Source organism: Protopterus annectens, chromosome 12.part0 (assembly GCF_019279795.1).
Source record: "Protopterus annectens isolate FY-2018-M chromosome 12.part0, PAN1.0, whole genome shotgun sequence".
NCBI lineage: Eukaryota > Metazoa > Chordata > Ceratodontiformes > Protopteridae > Protopterus > Protopterus annectens.
In genome coordinates this window covers 1,504,719,565-1,504,738,826 of record NC_056746.1, presented here as the reverse complement: position 1 = coordinate 1,504,738,826, position 19,262 = coordinate 1,504,719,565, and the positions used below count along the sequence as shown (strand labels likewise).

At 38.4% G+C, this 19,262-nt stretch overlaps 1 protein-coding gene across 1 annotated transcript in view; it reads left to right on the top strand.

Moving 5' to 3' along the window:
- Positions 1–19,262, top strand: part of LOC122817261 (phosphatidylcholine transfer protein) — a 403,419-nt gene that overhangs the window by 102,988 nt on the left and 281,169 nt on the right. Inside the window, exon 2 of the mRNA XM_044090477.1 lies at positions 10,116–10,233. Coding sequence (XP_043946412.1) covers positions 10,116–10,233 — 118 coding nt within the window. The remainder of the gene's footprint in view (positions 1–10,115; positions 10,234–19,262) is intronic.

Below are 19,262 nucleotides of genomic sequence, written 5' to 3'. Positions count from 1 at the left end.
TCACAAAAAAGCCTGGAAAGTGGATGCTCTGTCCTTCAGCTGGAAAAACCTATCAGCATATGCTTTTCCCTCTCTGCCTCTGCTCTCCAATGTTCTACTAAAAGTCAAACAGTACAAACCAAAAATGATTTTGATTGCTCCAGACTGGCCTTGCCAACACTGGTACCCACTCCTGCGCAGTGTGTCACACATTTCACCTTGGCACCTGCCTCCGACACCTTCCTTACTGTCTCAGCAGGAGAACCAAATTCTGCACCCTCGGCTCCAAACATTGAATCTTGCAGTGTGGCTAATCACTTAAATGCCCCCTTAGCATCCCTCAGCAAACCTGTGATGGATGTCATTTTGGAGGCGAGAAAACCAAGTACTAGAAAATCTTATGCTGACAAATGGAAAAGATTCTGTGCCTGGAATCAATCTCAAGGGATGAGCACAGCAGTGCCCAATTTTCCTCAGATTTTGCAATACTTAACTGAGATGCTTCACAAGGGCCTGTCTTTTTCTTTCATAAAAATCCATGCCTCAGCCATTTCAGCTCACTACAACACAGAACCCCCCCCCCTTCTCTCATCCTCTTCTAAAGCAGTATCTCAGTGGGGCCAAAAACGTGAGACCACCCAGGAGAGCTCCAACCCCTGCCTGGGACCTTAACTTTGTATTGGAGAAACTCACTCTACCTCCTTTTGAGCCAGCTGCTACTGCAGACTTAAAATTTCTTTCCTGGAAAACAGCCTTCCTTTTAGCAATCACTTCAGCTAGAAGGATATCTGAATTATAGGCCCTTTTGGCAGTGGAGCCTTTCATCATCTTTCATGCGGACAGGGTGTCACTCAGGACCAATCCATCATTCATGCCCAAGGTGGTATCCAGTGTGGCTCTTAAGCAGTCCATTCATTTACCAACTTTCTTTCCCAATCCACAGAACAAGGGGGAGCGGATTCTGCATTCATTAGATGTACACAGACAACTTAGATTCTACTTGGACAGGACAAAATCTCAAAGAAAATCTGAACAACTGCTGGTAGCATTTGCTGCAGGGGCAGAGGGGAAGGCCATTTCAAAGCAAACCATTTCTAAATGGATAAGCCATTGTATTAATTTCTGTTATAAGCACCAGGGAAAACCTATCCCCAAGGGATCGGATCTCATTCCACCAGGGTGGCATCTACTTCAACAGCCTTTCTCAGAGGTGTCACTACCAGGGATATTCTAGAAGCTGCTACCTGGAGTTCAGTTCATACTTTCACCAAGCTTTATCATTTACCAATTTTCTCTAAATCCAGAGCTGGCTTTGCCACTGCTGTTTTGCAGGGCCCTATAGCTGGTCCTAATGCTGTATAAATCCATCCTCCCAACCATAGCTTTGGGAATCTACCCAAATGTAATGACTGCAACAGTGAAACACGATGAACATAGTACAGTTGTGTACACTTACCATAAATGTAGATGTTTGAGTGTATTCACTGTTGCAGTCCTGGTTACCCTCCCTCCAGCCCCCTGTTTTTCTCTTACTATACCTCTACTTTCTTTTAATATGCTCAAAAGCCTTTTTGGTGTATTTGCTTTTGTTTGGAGGTATATTTTTGTGTTTTTTAATTATATATATATATATATATATATATATATGTATATTGCACCCCATTTGGGGGGCTCCTGACATGTGGGGCAAGAAAAACTGATGTAATGGCATCAGCTGCATGTTTTCTACCCCTGACGACCTGACGTCATGGAAGAAGGGACAGCAACCGACGCAAGACCCAAGACTTTGTTAATCAGGCCGACTGAGGGCTACCTGCCAGCAGATTACCCAAATGTAATGACTGCAACAGTGAATACACTTGAACATCTACATTTATGGTAAGTGTACACAACTGTACTTTCTAAACTGAGGGCACATTTTTTATTCTTGGTTTCCTGTGAATATTCTACATAAAGTTCCAGAACGTCTTCCTATGACAGAATACAGAGTTTATTTAAACAATCTTGTCTTGGTTTGTAATTTACTGTGGAATTGCCTGTTATGAGAAGTTTTATTTGAATTTATATTTTATTTCTTACCACTGTTTTTCACTGTTTAAAGGAAGGAAGGATTCACTTGCAGACAGGAAGATTAACTTTGATTTCTATTTTATTGTTTTTCCTTTAATTTTCACTGTTTTTGTTAGAAAGGGATAGGTTTTAGACAGGCAAACTCTAGGCATCCTAATGGACGTAGTCAGCTATAAAGTACATAGACTACAGAGAGGACACTCCAGAACTTATCTAAACAATCCTGTCTCTTTGTCTGTGATTTATTGATCTTTCCTGTTAAAAAGAGATGCAACGTATTGCAGTTCCAGCTTTTGTCTGGCTTTCAAAACTTGTACAATCAGAGCAACAACTTTAATGTACTTTCTTTAGTGTTTAGTTGTATATTTGTGTGATTTTTTCCTTATAGAAGTTGATTTAAGTTCTCTTTGAATTCTGTGGTAACTGATTTTGATTATTCTTTTCTTTTTATAATTTTGTATTAATTTGAAGCTGAATATGGATTCCTTTAATAAGTATGCCATTAATTATTTGCTAAAACACAAATCTCCTGTACAGTATAATAACTACTATGTATATTTAAAGGTAACACCTGATAACACTGGTGATCTCTGTCCCTCATGTTGGATGATTTGCTTACCATTATTAATAATACAGCTAAAATTACTGATGACAATTGCACTTGTGCAGTTGGCACGGCTTGGAGAACTGTTGTTGCATATATTAATGACTGGACTGGTGAGATAAACAGTGTTAGGCAAAGAGCAAATAGAAGACATTTAGGAAAGGATGCATCTGTTGTCTCTTAAGATCACTCAACCCCTATGAAACAAGATGGTGCCCCTGACAACTTTGGAATTTACAAGTATTCAGCAGTCTGAAGTTTCAGTGTGTTTAAAAGGAAATAAAATAAATAAAGGAAGAAGTTCACAACAAATTGTGATTTATTTAGCACAATGTTTATGCTGTCTTGCATATTATGTAAGGAAGACCCTCTAGGAGGTTTAAGGAATGAATATATAAATACTTGTTGGACATTCGTAAATGCAAAATCCCAAATGCCTTTTGTAAACATATAGTTGAATTCAGTTCACAGAAATTTGGATTTATGGTTATAGAACAAGTAAAAAATGATCCACGGGTTGGGTTATAAATGAACATTTGAAAGTATATGAGCTGAAATGGCAGCAAGATTAAAAGCCACAAGCTACCCTGGGTTAAATGAAGCTTGCACAATCAACCCCATTTTAAAGTTAAAGTACTGTGATGTTAAGTAATTAATTCTTGATGATCTTCTTGATTTGATTGACTTAGCTCATGTGATTTTAGGAGAATGTATGTAAAAGTGATTTTAGCAAGTGTTATCAATTCTGATGAAGTTCTGAAATGAGTAAGAATGAAAGTGCTTAACTGTGTTTTAATAAAAGCTTGGTGTATTACTGCTTGACTTCAGTTGTTTGTACTAGTACTGCAACGGGTGTCGTTTTTATTGCTTTTCTATTCACTTGTGGTGGGTTTTCAGCGTGTGTCAAGTTCACAACAAATAAGGAAGAAACAGAAACTGATAAATGATTGTAAGGTAAATAGTATACATATTAAAAAAAACACTGGTTTGCTATGTAATACACAGATTACAGGGAATAACATTTTTCTATCAGAAAACCTTTAGTCTACAGAAAAAGGCAGCATTTTTCCAAAACACAAGGTAGAAAAAGGAGGCACGAGGCAGATGAAAAGGAAGAAATCAAAATTGAATGTAGAAGGATTGAAGAACATTACTGTAAGAAAAAAAGATGAGAAAGACAGACGCTGACAACATGGCTCAAGTTGTGTATATACTAAGCCAGCTGGATGACAACTGTATTCTTGCAAATGTAATACTCTGAAAACAGTGGGATTAATAAGACTAATGGTGATGAAGATTATTTCTTTGTAACAATTGATAGAGCAGATATTATTGAATTAGAAACTGAAGATTCTTCAGATCTGGTCAGTAAAGATATTTTTGTAATTGGAGATTATATTACAGGAACTGATACTTACTTTTGCAGAGCAGATAATGAACATTGAATAGTGTTATGCTTGCCAGGAGCAAAAATAGAGGATGTGAGACAACCTTGGAATGCCTTAATGCAAGGAGTTATTGATCTGTTTTTATTCGTGCCAGAACAAATAACTTGTAGCCTCTTAGCTAGAATAGCTTGTATTGGTGTTAGGATGCATTTTTCACATATCACAATGCATGGCAGCACTTTTGCCAGGTTGAAAATGTAATAGTCCACAGATGATAACATTTGATGCTTCTCTGATGGTTGATATTGCTAGGAACATTAATAATAAAGTTTTTTTTTTTTGGAAAATTTGCTACATTCCCACAAGACTGATGATGTTGTTTGTGAAACATGGTTAAAGAACAATGATTGGAAACCAGTTCTGTCAGGGTATAAGTGATTTTACTAAAACAGATATTCTAACAAAAAATCAGGTGGAGGTGTTATGATGGGGATTAAAGATAGTTTTGAGACCTGTGATTATTACATGTTAAGGGATAACACCAATATTATAGATTGTATAACTGTGACAATAAAGACAGCCACGGAACTTATAACAATTGATGGAGTGTATAGACCACCAAAGTCAAGTGCTGATGACCTAGAGGAATTAAAACATTTCTTGCATGAAACACAAGAGGGAAGATTAATAGTGGCTGGGGACTTAAATTTACCAGAAGCAGATTGGAATAATATTGATTCAGCAACATTACTAAGGGAATTATTCATAACATATGTTCAGGAACAACAGTTACTTCATATTGTTAAAAAAAAAAAAATGCCAGGGAACAGAACATGCTAAACATATTAGATGTTTGTGTTCATAAAGAAATTACTGTTACTTCATGTCAAGTTTTACCACTTTTGATGTGCAGTGATCCTTTGGTTATAAAGATGAATTTGTGGCTAGATATCTGTGCCAACTTTGCCAAACTGAAATCTAAACTAAAATACAGAAGATTAAATTTGATACAAATTATATGGAAACCAAACAGTCACTATGTAAAACTAATTGGTGCATTCAGTGGAAAAGCAGCAGAAGGAATGTGGGAAGTTTTGAAAGAGAAATTGCTTCAGTGCAAAAAAAAAAAAAATGTTTAACATCAGAATCTAGGCACACAGTATTAGGAGGATATATTTCCATAAGACCAGGTTGTTCTTCTTCTTCTTTTGGCTTTTCCTGGTTAGGGGTCGCCACAGCGGAACTCCGGTCTGCTAATGATTGGCAGTAGATTTCTATGGTGCCGAGGTGCCAGCCCGACACCCAACCTTCAACGAAGGCACACCCATTCATGCATGTCTTTCGAATGCCACTCGACCGTGGGGAGGACATGCAGACTCAAGATACTTGATTAAGGTGAGAGACAAAAAATATAAGAAATGAAAAAGAGGCCAACTTTGAAACAAGCTGGACCGACAGATTAAGCATAATGTGAGACAAGATTAAGAAAAAACTGAAGAGAACTTGTATGAACATGTTGAGCATTATAGGAAACCATTTTATAGATGCACAAGATGTGGAAAGAGTAAAGACATATTGAAAAAAAAACGTGTCTAGATTCTTAAATTTATTCTCAGACACAACAGATTATAGATATATTAACAAAATCTTATGCAAAGCAGTTTCTGCCCACAAAGGGGATGATAAATTGTCTGAGTAATATCAGGTAATCTCAAAATATTGAAACCAAGTTAGATTATGTTGAAAAAAACTATACAGACTGAACACAAACAAAGTACAGGGAGGACGGAATTAGTCATAATGACCTGAGAACGCTTTGGCATGAACGTGTAGTACCAATAAATCTTTGTTTGCTAGATCATTTTAATATGGAGAGATTCCTCGGTATTGGAGACATGCACTTGTTAAACCAATCTTTAAGGGAATAGGTTAGTAGGACAAACCCAGAGTCATACAGGCCCGTAAGTTTATTTTCGTATTGTGGAAAAACAATGGCGAGGGTTATTTTGTATAAGTTATTGTTAGACTTGGAAAAGTTGGTGGTCGAAACCATATATCAGCATGCATATGTTGAAAATAGATCCAAAACCACCTGTAACATGATGTTCTGTAACAATTTAGTAACAGCTATAAATGAAATGTTGTGCTGTGATATAATTTATATAGATGTAACATGTGATAGGGTCATATGGAAAACTGATCAATTAAATTAGAACAACTAGTGATGTACTCTTGATAAATTGGATGCCTACATGGCTTAGAAATAGGACATAACAAATATCATACAATTGGACAAATGAAATGCTAGGTTACAGTTAGGGTGTCCCCTAGGGTTCTATCCTAGGCCCATACTTGTTTAGGTTATATCTCGCAGATCTATCTTTTTCATGTGAGGTGTTCTATAGTCCGTATGCAGATTACTTGAAAATGGGTAAACTGATTACTTGTGCTCCTTGTGCTCCATATAGGGTATATCTGCAAATGAAAATGACAAGTTGGACTTAGATTAATATGCTGATTAATACATCAAAAACTAAGCATATGAGTTTTGGCTATGTAGATAGAAACGTGAATGAGAGGTGTAGTAAATGGCTTCTTGAGAAAGTAGCTGATGCATGGAATAGACTACCAAATTACATTAAAGCAAGCACTATATTTTTAAGAACAATAGTGGAAATAACTATTTTGGTACATTGGCAGGCTAGAAGGGCATTATTGCACATGCCTGAAATATTTGTATGTATGTTTAATTCAGTAGCTCCCCCATGCAGCATTATTCACATTTCTTCTTTTCCTCACTTTTTTTTTCACGTTCTCACCTTTCACTTATGTTTCTTTCTCTCATTCCTGTTTCCTTTTTTACTAGAAGTTATAAATATTTTAAACTAAATATCTGGCAATATCCTTATCAAAAATGTATATTTATATGCTGTATATCTGCATTTCAATCTTGGGTATTATTTTAAATCATGCACTGAAATACAGTCATGACTCTTGATTATTTTTTGGTCTTGTTTTTGTGTTTTTTTTTTATTGGCTGAGTCTAGAAATGGTCCTCTCAGATCACTACTTTATCCTGGTTAACAAATATTAAATAAATAAAAACAAATATGAACAATCAGTGTTTCAAAAACAAAGATATCATGTTTTCCCTGAACCTGCACAAGATTTCCTAATAGACAAAATCCAAGTGGTGATGGAGTGGTAGATATTTTTCCTTACTTGAGGATTGAAACTGGTAGTAAGTAGTCTTTTACACAAACAGTGGGCCTCTTCACTCCTGGAAGGTCCATTGTTTCCCTTATAATGCCCACACTGGAGGGCATCACTTCACTTAGAAAATGGGTTAATAAATTAGTATATGCTTATATCTTCTATTTTTATGTAAAATAGTTAGTCTACCTAATGTTTCAAAATTGCTGTAGAATATATAATTGTTCTTGGAGATCATATTCTACATTTAGTAATGTCTATATGTAGCGGAGATGCCCCCCCCCCCCACACACACACACACGCTCAGCCAGCAGTTACAGCCACAGGTGATCAAATGAATGAAAAAATACATACAGTACAAAGAAATGCAACCCCCATCACCACACAAACACACACCCCTTTCATCTGTCCTTGATTTTGCAGAAAAGGCAGTGTCATCGAAAAAATGTTTGATTTTTTGGTAAAATTCTGAGGGCTAGTCAGTCAGTAAATCCAGCCATTGCAGGTTTGTACTTCTTATTGTTTAGAAAAAGCATGTTGATTTAAAAACTTCTTGAGCTATAAACATGAAGTAACCTTTTAAGTGAATTAGGGCAATAATTAAAAATTGTCTCTTATTTTGGGTGCCTCCCCCCAATTGTTGTTGGCTTTGTTCGGAATTCTTGAGAAAAGACGATAAGTGGTATGTGCACACGGTTTACTACTGAAAGTTCGAATTGGCTTTGGTCGACCAATAATAAAGGTCTACTCAAAATGCTGAATATGAAATTTTGAATGTAAACTGAAAGCAAAGCTGAATACATCAACCACCATGGTTCTATGTATTCGACATAGCAGGAGGTGATGTCACTCACTTCCTGCTATGCAAATTAACGTACCGTTAAACTCTACAGTCAACAGTACGTTACTTCTACAATTTTGCAGGGGGGGGGGTTATGCCCCCCTGCACCCCCCATGTGGGGGGCTCTGCCCCCACACCCCCTGTACATTAAATATACCAACTCCAAGATCATCACTGAAGTGCGACCTCCCTGTACAATATCTAACCAAAATGATCGACTTACACTACCCATTCGCTGTTGTGTAACTCGATCGATATTGGGTCGACTTTCTGCCTGCCTTGGAAACTGCCATTTGACCATTTGCCAATCGACCAAGGCAGTTTCAACATTGCCATAGTAAACCTATGCACACTGTTGTGCACACACACACACACACACACACACACACACACACACACACACACACACACACACACACACACACACACTCTCTCTCTCTCTCTCTCACACCGATGCACTGTAACTGCTTTATTATTTTTTTATCTCATGCTCGCTAAAATGGCTGTTTTAAACCACATTTAGCAAATGGAAATTAAAATGCCAATTCTTTGTGACTGTTCTGCAGTTAATTTTGTATCTGATTTGTTTTATTTTTATCATATGCTTTTTTATGCTTGCTAAACTGACACATTTGACAAGCTCTCAAGCAATATGGCAGCATTTTAATTTTTTCCTCAGAATGTGCATCATGGTGGCTTAATATGCTGCTCTCCAGTGGGTGGGTACTGTTTCAGTTCTACCAATTTTCTAATAGAAGGTAAATATTTTTTAGTAGTTTGCTGCATAATCATGCTATTAATTGTGTTATTGAATCTGCCTCTTTTATGGATCTGTTCCTTTTGAGCATGAACTTGTGGGCAGTTTTTCTAATTTGTCTAAAATGCAATATATTTATTATATGCTTTGTGGTCCTACAGGGAGGGGATTGTCTGTAAACAAAGATGTATTGATAATTTTATTCATTTATTTCAATATTCGATTGCCTAAACCTAGGCCTATTAAAAGTAAAATCAAAGAAAACATAGCAGCAATACATTCAACAGAATTACATAAAACTGTCATAAAGAAATTTAAAAGAGATTATGCCATTTAAGAACATAGTCTTTATGGGGGGCTGTGGGATTGTTCCATAAAGATGGCATGTCAGTGACCTTTTCACTGAGACTTCAGAGTTCACTGCTAGAATCAGGGAAGTAGTTGATTCCATAGAATACTTATTCAAAAGAATACCCACTTGAACTGTTAGGATGAGTCTTGGAAACAACAAGCAGCCCTCATCTGGTATTTGCTAATGGCTTAGAGGGGTATAAGGCGCCAGGATGTTTATTGCCCTACTCCACATGTCAAAAAATGTACTTTTGACCTCATCAGTTGTACACACCCATACGTGTGTATGCATATATATTTATGCAAGTTATCATAACGGATGTGGTGTTTAGCACTAATTCTTATCCTTCTAAAGAAAGTAATGACATTTCTTCATAATTTAAGTAGTCCTTTGTCTCTTTTCCTTATTATTTGCTGTCACTTGTTCTCCGTTCCTAGTTCATCTGACTTGTGTACAAAGCACCAAAAAACACAAGTTTAAAACTGCCTCAAGTAATTATTTTACTTATTTTCTCATTTTTATCTCGAGTTCTTCTAGATAACATCTCATAGCATAGAAATATTTATTTGTGAAAACAGTACAAATTTGCTAGAAATTAAAGGTAAAGTAGTATTGTTTTAATGAGAAACAAGTTTGTGTTTTATTTAGCAATGAGGCTACGTTTGGCAGCAACATTTAAGTACTTCAGTTATTTGTTTTTATACTAACAGGAATTTAACTTGACTGGCAAAGTGACCAGATTGCTGTATTGTTTTTTTTTTCTCTCTCTCCCTCAACAGCCTGTGTGTTAAGTAAGCTGATGACAAGATCTGTTCAGGCCTGTTTATTATAGTAATCTTGAGCACAGAAAGTACTTGTACTCGGGCTGATTGTATGTTTCCTTCTAAATATTGTTCTGTTTATTTTCACAGCAATCAGGACTTTATGAATACAAAGTTTTTGGATCTCTCAAAGAATGTTCCCCTGAACTGTGTGCAGATGTCTACATGGATTTAGAATACAGAAAACAGTGGGATAATTATGTTAAAGGTTAGTATACACTTTGGAGGTAAATATCTGTGTATATTTTTGGAGGGTGTGGTTTTGCTTTTAAAATGCCCTTTGGTGCATAACATTTCCTCTAAGCATTGCTTTGTTTTGAGTTTTCAAACTCTACACAGTTCCAGGATTTTTATGGAAACTGTTCACCGAAACTGACATTTCTCAAAACATTATTCTAAAATGACAAGTGAAAATGCACAATTTATATCTTTAAAAATTGAGCTATATCTTCTTCTTCTTTCGGCTTTTCCCGGTTAGGGGTTGCCACAGCAGAACTCCGGTCCGCTAATGATTGGCAGTAGATTTTTTTTTACGGTGCTGAGGTGCCAGCTCAGCGCCCAACCTTCAACGAAGGCACACCCTACGCATGTCTTTCGAATGCCACTCGACTGCGGGCAGGAAATGCAGACTCCACACAGAAGGCGCTGCAGCCGAGAATCGAACGGGAGAACCTCTTGCGATGGCTCTGATTGATATAAACAGTATGTAACTGAGCACAAGGAAAGTGCTGAAGGCACATGTCAAAGTTTTTCATTGATAGCTGAAAAGAAACACAGACTTTGCCAAATATTCCATCTATGCAGATATTACAGAAAGGGGGAAAAAAACACAAAAATGAGTAAAGGTAAAGCAGCTGTTTTAATCTTTAATGACTGACATGGTGTTCTGCTGGTTCATTGACCTTGTTCTGCCCTGCCAACTATGTTACTGCCAGTGGTTATGTAATATTTTATGTAAATAGTCCTACATTCTCTTGTATGCTTGTTTTATCTGGCCTCTCTGGCCCAGGTGCTAACCATGTAGGTGGGCTAGTCCTCATACAGTTTTCAACAACAACCCACTGTTGAGGCACATTTCCATATATTGGCCACTTAACATTTATTTTGACAGCTAACAATGGTTAGCTGATTTTGCATTTTACACTTTAAACAAGGAACATGGTTACAATAATGAATGTGATTACATGTTGCATACACAATTCACCAAACATTGTTTATTTATCCTTTCTTAACCGGATTAGTCCAAACTAGGATACCGGTCTCTTTTCAGGGGAGACCTGAGGTGGTAGTTGTACTATTGTGGAAATTTGGACAGGGTACTGGAAACTTCCCCCTACTCTTATCACTAGATGTAGTCGGACTTTTTACAGTCACCTGGATTAACACCAGCTTAAGCAAACAGAGCTTCCATTTTAACATCCAAGTATGTTGGCCTTTGGATGAGAAGTACAGCACCCCCAGTGCTGCACTGCAGTGCCAGCTGTCCATCTGCCTCATGTGGGAATATCCACAGCCTTCAGTACCTAAGGTGGATTTGCTACTTGTTGCCCCACTGACACTGCTACGTACATGAAGACTGCTAAATTATGTTGCTTTAAGCAGAGAAATGTATTGAGAGATAGAAATTAAGATATGAATGCATTCTGGTAATATGAATGCAGGTCTATTGACAAAAAGCAGCTACAAAAAATTATGAGGGGTAAGTGAAGTTGTTTAATTACAGTGATGAAATTAGACTTCCTGAGAGAAATGGGATCAGCCGTTATTCCTGCAGCAGTAGTGCAGGTCTGTTTCTGGTAATCGATGTTCACCATACTGCTCCAGTGTACCACTAACCACCTTACCGCTGCCCAGTATACAACCATGGTATGTTTAAGTACAGTTTTACAGCAAATGTTTCTGTATGGGAGTTGCAGTCCATGGTGTGGAGGCTCTTATCTCACCACCACTGTCTGTAAGTATAATACCTTCATGATCAAAATGATTTGGAGAAAAGCGAACAATGCATTTCTGTTTTGTCTGAGTAGTGTTAACTTGGAGGTAATATACAGAGAAACTTGGGGTATTGAGGTGGCAGATCCACACAGTGAGAGGTGCAGCATCCTTGCAGAAATGTTTTAAAGTAGGCTGCATTGAATTCATGTTTTCCATAGTTGAGTGGGATGGTGGGGCAGTGTGGCTGAAAAGTCAGGCATCATATAACATAGATCCAGTTGCACATATAAATTGAGATTATATGACCATGGAGCTTCTTGTTTAAACTACTGAAGTTATTTTTTTGTTGAAAGATTTCAGTAACAGGTTACAGGATAAGAGAGTAACTTTAATGAAGGAATTGCCACCTGTAAGTAACACAGATGTAGGTCTGATTAATCATAGGGTTTTTTTACTGTGAGCTCATAATTAGTAGTGTTTCTTGACATGTTCCATTGTATGTGCACGTAGGGGACAGTACTCTAAGAGCAGCAATTTGAGCATAAGCAAGTTGATCTGCAGGCTAGAGTATCCGTGATTGGGAACCAACTCTATGTAGTAAGAGGCAGTAATGTTCTTGTGAATCAGAAGGAAATGAACTTTTGATTTTTTTAGATTTTGTTTGCAGAGTTTGAAGGATTAGATGTGATCAGAGGTAATGCACATTGCACTTTATTATTAGAAGAGAATCCTACCAACCCCTTCTGAGTTGTAGGGCATAGGTTTGTCAGTTTGTGACTTGCTATGAGTGGCTTCACTACTGTATTAATACAATTTTCTTTTTTGCATTGTACCCCGTTTTCCTGCTCATTGAGGCCGGCATCTGTTCATCCCCCCTGGATGAGAGATGAATAATTTCTGGAAGGGTGGGTGGTATGCTAGATGGGAGTGTGATCCATTATGTGTGTGATGGCTGAGGCCAAAGTTTTTCTTCATGAAGCCCAGGCCTCTGGGGTTGGCATAAAGTGGATCTTCTCAATGTGTGTTTATGCCCCCCACCTGCCTCTATTAAGGCTGTACTGTGTCTGAGCCTGGTCTCATCTGGAAAGTAAATCATGGAGTGCCTGTTTGGACAGATTCCCTACTCTTACTTTTAATATGAGATAAGAAGCCTAAGACTCATTTCCCCTTCTCCCTCATGGATGCTTCAGATCAGACTTGCCTTAGCCCCAAGTCAGACTCAGGCATCTGAAGCATCCATGAGGGACAAGGGAAACGAGTCTTAGGCTTCATGAATGCTCCAGATGCCTGAGCCCCAAGTGAAACTTAAGTTGCCTGGGCCATAGTACAAGTGTTACCCCTTTATGCCAATGGAGCTGGCATACTTTTAATACAGCTTTAAAAATGTGCCTTGAATGTAAAGGTCAGAGTAAGCCATACTCCTAATTATTTATATTGACTGACCGTTTTAACAGGGATATATATTTTTAAATTCGCAGTAGTTATCATCCTGTCTGTAAACATTAGAGGATTTCAAAACATAATCTTGCAAATGTAATCTAAACTTGAGAAAATAATCATATATCGAAACAAATGTAAAAAAAAACACTTGCTACATCACTCCTTCAAAGGAACATAACCATGCACTGATTTGCATTGACAGAACAGTGCAATATAAAAAAAAAAACAACACTTTCTATATCACTCCTTCAAAGGAGCATAACCATGCAGTGATTTGCATTGACAGAACAGTGCAATAACTTTATACATCTTCAGTTTACAATCCAGGCCAGTTCAAAACTGGCCCTTCTTTCCACATATATGAAAACATACATTAGAATGAATAAAGTTTACCCACAGCACCTAGAGTCATTGCAAACAAAGTTAGGCTATTTGTCTGACAAACTTAAGATCTTATGCAGAGTTGCATACAGACAATATAAAACTTAATCATTTCCATCTTTCTAACCCTGTCATACTTTATTTGGTCTTGCCCCCTTAAATAGCAAAAACTGGTGACCGTTCCTTCTATAATAATAATAACATTAGTTATAATAATAATACATCAAACTGATCATCTTAGTAAACCATCTGATAGGAAATTCAGCTAATTCTGATCAACTTATTGTATAATGATGATCACATTATCAAAAGGATGGACTGATTGTAATCCTTTTTAAATATATCAACATGATTTCTTATGTCATGACATTTGTGGACAAGGATTCACCATCTCACGTATTCATAATAGTCCCTTTACCAGCATACAGACAAACCAATGCCCAGCCATTTGTCTCACAGCAGGTAAATGTTAGGTAATTCAGTTCCGTATCTCGGTCATTCTTATCAATGCACACGTATGCTTTATAAAGCATTTCCCGTTTTGTGCTTTGACATAGTTTGCTACTAGTTGCATCTACTGCACAGCAATTTTAAAATAAGATTTTTTTTCCTGAATTGGAAGGTATCCTGCTCTCCTGTTTGTTCTGAGTCGTATGCACATTTGCAAACTGATTTACTCACACACTTATTTGTGTTTCTGCCCGCTTTGCTCTCCTACCACCCCCATTTCCCCAGCCACCCTGCAAACTCGCATCTTTATTCCATTCTGTTCACTTCCATTTTTGCTTACACCATAACTGCAGCTTATAGCTACACATGCAGTCATACATAACCCCCCTGCCACCACACTTCTACCCCTCATAATCACTTGTCTACCAAGTACATTTATACCCCTCACCCCACCTTAAAATTAAAAAAAACACTTGGAGTGTTTCATCTGATTTGAAATGTCCTCTCCTCTTGTCATCTCATCTTACACTCTCCAGCTGCTCATCACTGTTCCACTGTAAGGTTGCCACCCCTCTGTTTTTTTTCTGGACTATCTGGAAATCAGACTGATTCTCTGGTAGTCCAGAAAGCACTGTACAAACTGCGGTATTCTGTTTCAAAAAAGGAAACAGACTATCGGAGTTTGTAAATCGGCTGATTTACTATGCTTTTTTACAGAAAAGCATAGTAAATCAGCCAAAAACAGGCAGCAGGAATGGAAAAAGAGGGCATTCCCCATCATGTGATGTCATCATGATGCCACAAAATGGGCGGAATATGCACGGGAGAGGAGGTGGGGTGGGCAGGGTTACTCATGATGCGAGGGGTGTGGCTTTACTCTGGTTTTAGCCACAACGAAAGGTGGCATCCCTATTCCACTCACAGCAATAGCATTTCCTCCCAAGCTGAGTGGAAATATGCATCTCACACATCTCTTAAAAGTCCTTACTTCTCTTATCTCAGTAATTTCCATTCAACTTTCCTATTCATATTTCCAAGTGTGCACATCCACCCAACCATATCCCGTCCCTTACACATTTTTCATTTCATGTCACATCCTCTCTCACTTGCTTTTAGTATCAACCCAGCCCTTTCAAGACACTTCCTTGAACTACCCAGATTTTTCAATAAATTTACCCCTTTAATGATCATTCTGCACCTGTGCAGTAACATTGAACCTAATCCAGGCCCATCTCTTTCATTTTTTTATTAATTAATGCTCATAGTATCAAGAAGAAAACAGACCGACTAAACAACTTTTTTGCCATCCACCACCCTGACATCATAGCTGTAATAGAATCTTGTCTCAAACCTACTGATCCTTCCATCCACCACTTTTCCCTGAGTACAACTGTTATCTTGATGGGAGACCTTTTTCCTGACCTGGCAGTGGAACATTACTGCTGCTTAAATCTAATTTAAATGTCCAACAAAGCAACACTACCTCAGACTCTCTTCCTAACTGGCTACTTCTCTGACTGGCCTCCTCTAACATCTTTTCTGTTCATCTTGATGTTGCCAGCCCACCTACTGCCCCCTTAGCCAAATTCAAAACCCTTGTAACTGAAATTAGCTCCTCTGTAAAAAAATCTTAAAAACTTCATCCTACCAGGGGACTTCAGTTTCAACCTTCCTGGCCGTAATCAAAACAAGATTGTGGAAATACCTTTTGACTTCAAACTTACACAACTGGTCACCGAACCCAGCAGATGACATCCTAATGTTTCTCATCACTCACGTCTTAATCTTATTATCACTAAAAATTCCAACATTATTTCTGAAATTATGATTCACTTCCTCCTTTCTTTGGTGGCCATTGTACAGTCAGCTTCAGTGTTTCTCACCACATAAACAAAACCCCTCCTTCACTATCTTAGTCCAATATTGTCAAACTAAAGACAGTTCTAGCCTTATTAGCCTGGTCTCCTGTTCTCTCTTCTACTGACCATAACCACTGCAGCATTCTCCTCTCACACATTCTCACTAATCTCCAGACCTCTCTCTTTTATAAAAAGCAAACAGCTCCATAAGCCATCAAAAAACAACTGTATTGCATATGAATGCAAATGACTCCTTAGTCTCAGGGAGGATGCCTGGCATACCTGGAAAATAAACCCATTCTTAACCTCCAAACATCACTATACTAAGCTAAGACAGCTAGCTAATCAAACAATCAGGCAACATAAAATCACATTATGAAAAAGAAGCAGTCATTCCTTCTCAACTCACCTAAAACGTTCTGGGCAGAAGTCAGCTGTCGACAGGTCAGACTTAATGCAGCTAACACCCACTCCTCCTAATCTCACCTCACAGCAGATGATTTCTGCCTCCACTTCAATACACTTCCAATCCATAATTCCATTAATAACACCTCATATCCTTCTAACCACTCTTAGATCTAAACACATAGTCCCACTACCCAAAGAACTAAAACCTGACATGCATGCTGGTCCTGAAAATCTTCTTCCATGGTTCTTATTCCTATGTAAGGACTTCATAGCCCCCCACCCACATTTATAATCTCAAAATATTATGCCTGATAACTGGAAAACAGCCAAAAAAACTAACCTATCCCATACTGCTGACTTCTGTCCAGTTTCTTTTATTCCCATATTTGAAAAAAAACCTTGAAAAATGAATTTACAATCAACTCACACATTCTATCTCCCAATATCATCTGTTATCCTCAAAACAGCATGAGTTTTGGACTGGTCAGAGCACTTTGGACAGTTACTGATAACATTCTCCTGACTCTGGACAAAGGCCTCCTCACTAGAAACATCTTTACTGACCTCACCAGAGCTATCAATATGATTGACCATAACATTCTGTTAGATCACTTAACTGAAATTGAAATTAACCCAGATACAGCTTCCTGGTTTGCAAATATCTTTGCAGTAGGTACTTTTCTTTGTACATTCAAAACACCCTCTTTGCTTCCACCCCTCTCCTTAAAGGAGTCCCTCAGGTCTCCATTCTAGCTCCCCTTCTTTTTTCCATTTTCATAAACTACCACTTGAACTCCCTCACCACTCTATTTTTCTCTCTGTCTTACTTTATGCTGACGACATGGTCTTACTTCCCTCAAACCTGACCTCCTTAGCCATACAACAACTACAAACTAACTTTCTTTTTCTTATCAAATGGCTTAATAACAAAAAGTTAAGTACGAATGCTTCAACAATTAAAAGAATGTTTGATACCTCCCTTAAATGGCAGAAAAGCTATATCTCTTCTTATCCATGACCATCTTGACAACCCCCATTGATCGTCATCTCCTTTAAATACATTGGTATGTGGCCTGATCCCATATTGCACTTTCTCCTTCACAGAGTACAAATACAGAAGAAAATTTCATTACCCCCTCCCCTAGAAATGAGCATCACTGTATCCTGTTTCAGAAAGCCACTTGACTACCTGTCTAACAATGTGTCATCTTGCTTCTTGGATCCCAACTCTTTAAGCTCCTCAAAGAACACTCCTGTCTTTCCCTTGCGTATGACCCTACAGGTGATCCCCACCACTACCACGATGACTTACAATCTAAGAAGTCTTTACCACTCTGGTCTACTTCTTCAGTGTTCCAGATAAAGACTTTATTACATTTACCATACCTTCTCCATCTTAGACCCCAAACTGTGGGAATCCCTCAATACTAATCATAGAGATCTTGCCTCATATTCATCATTTCATGCTTAGCTTAAAAATTAACTCAAGTCTCAGTTTGCAAATGCTTTCCTCGTGGACATATCACCTAATCCCTGTCTCTCCCCTTCAGCAGTCAGACACCTTTGTCTTCCTCACATTATTTCCCCACACCAATAGGTGACATCTGTTCCACATTGTATATATTGTATATAGTTAATTTCTCTGTGCCCTTACCTTACTTTTGCCATGTTGTGCTCTGTTCCTTCACTATTTCAATCTCTCCTTTTTCTCCTCCCCTTCTTGCTCTAAGCATTTTTCCTGTTTTGTATTGTGTACTTTTTTAATATTACAGTTGTCGATTCGTTACTAGCATCAGACAGCATTTCTTGATAGCAGTGAATCAGTAACACACACAGACATAACATTTTGATGTTCTTCATTCCACATTGCTGCAGTCCTAACTATTGGGTAGTCCGCTGTCCAGTCGGCCCGAATACCAAAGTATATGGCTGACGTCGGTCAGGGTGCATTAGACTGACGTAAGTACGTCAGGGTACTAATGCGCATGACCGACGTCATATCCTCAGTCTTTTTTGCCGCATGGTCCGATGCAGAAGCAGTTTTGCGAGTGCAGGTTGGCGTTCTGAAATTTTCTGAAGTCGGAGTTTCAGACCGAATCAAAGTTGGCTAAGTACCCGTTAGAACATTTTGGTTTTTTCTTGCCTCAGTATTTAACCGGATGTCAGAAAAAGTGAATAACTGTATTTCTTGTGGGAAAAAGATACCTCATAGGGATTACCATACCTTGTGTATACCTTGTTTAGGGCCTGAGCACGACGTTGTTGGATGCCGCTCTTGTGCTAGATTTAACAAACGCACTATTAAGAGACGGTTAGACTGTGCCAGGTTAGTGTTTGGGAAGCGTTGTAATTATAAAATGCCGTCGGATGCTCCGACGCCCGCTTCCTCCAAAAAGCGCAAGGACAAAGCAGCGAAGCCTAGGGTTGATGAACTGGCAGTCCCGGACGTCGGTTCTTTAGAAGGCTCAGTGGAGCCAGAGGTTTTGCCAGGAGTTTCTTTGGAGTCTCAGGCAGAGACTTTACTGTTACAGGATGTGCCTTCTCAGGAGGTAGGCCAGGCTAAGGGGGCTTCTCAGGTAACTGTTCTTCCCTCTCTTCCCAAGGTAGTTAGAGCCTCTCCTTCTGTTTCTAAAACTTCTTTGAGAGGTAGGCCAGGTTTGGCTTCAGTGGGGGCTTCTCCTAGCACTTCAGGTTCTGTGCCTAAGAAACATATGCTTAAAATGGCAGAAGATTTGATTACTATGATTAGAGGTTCTATGCCCCC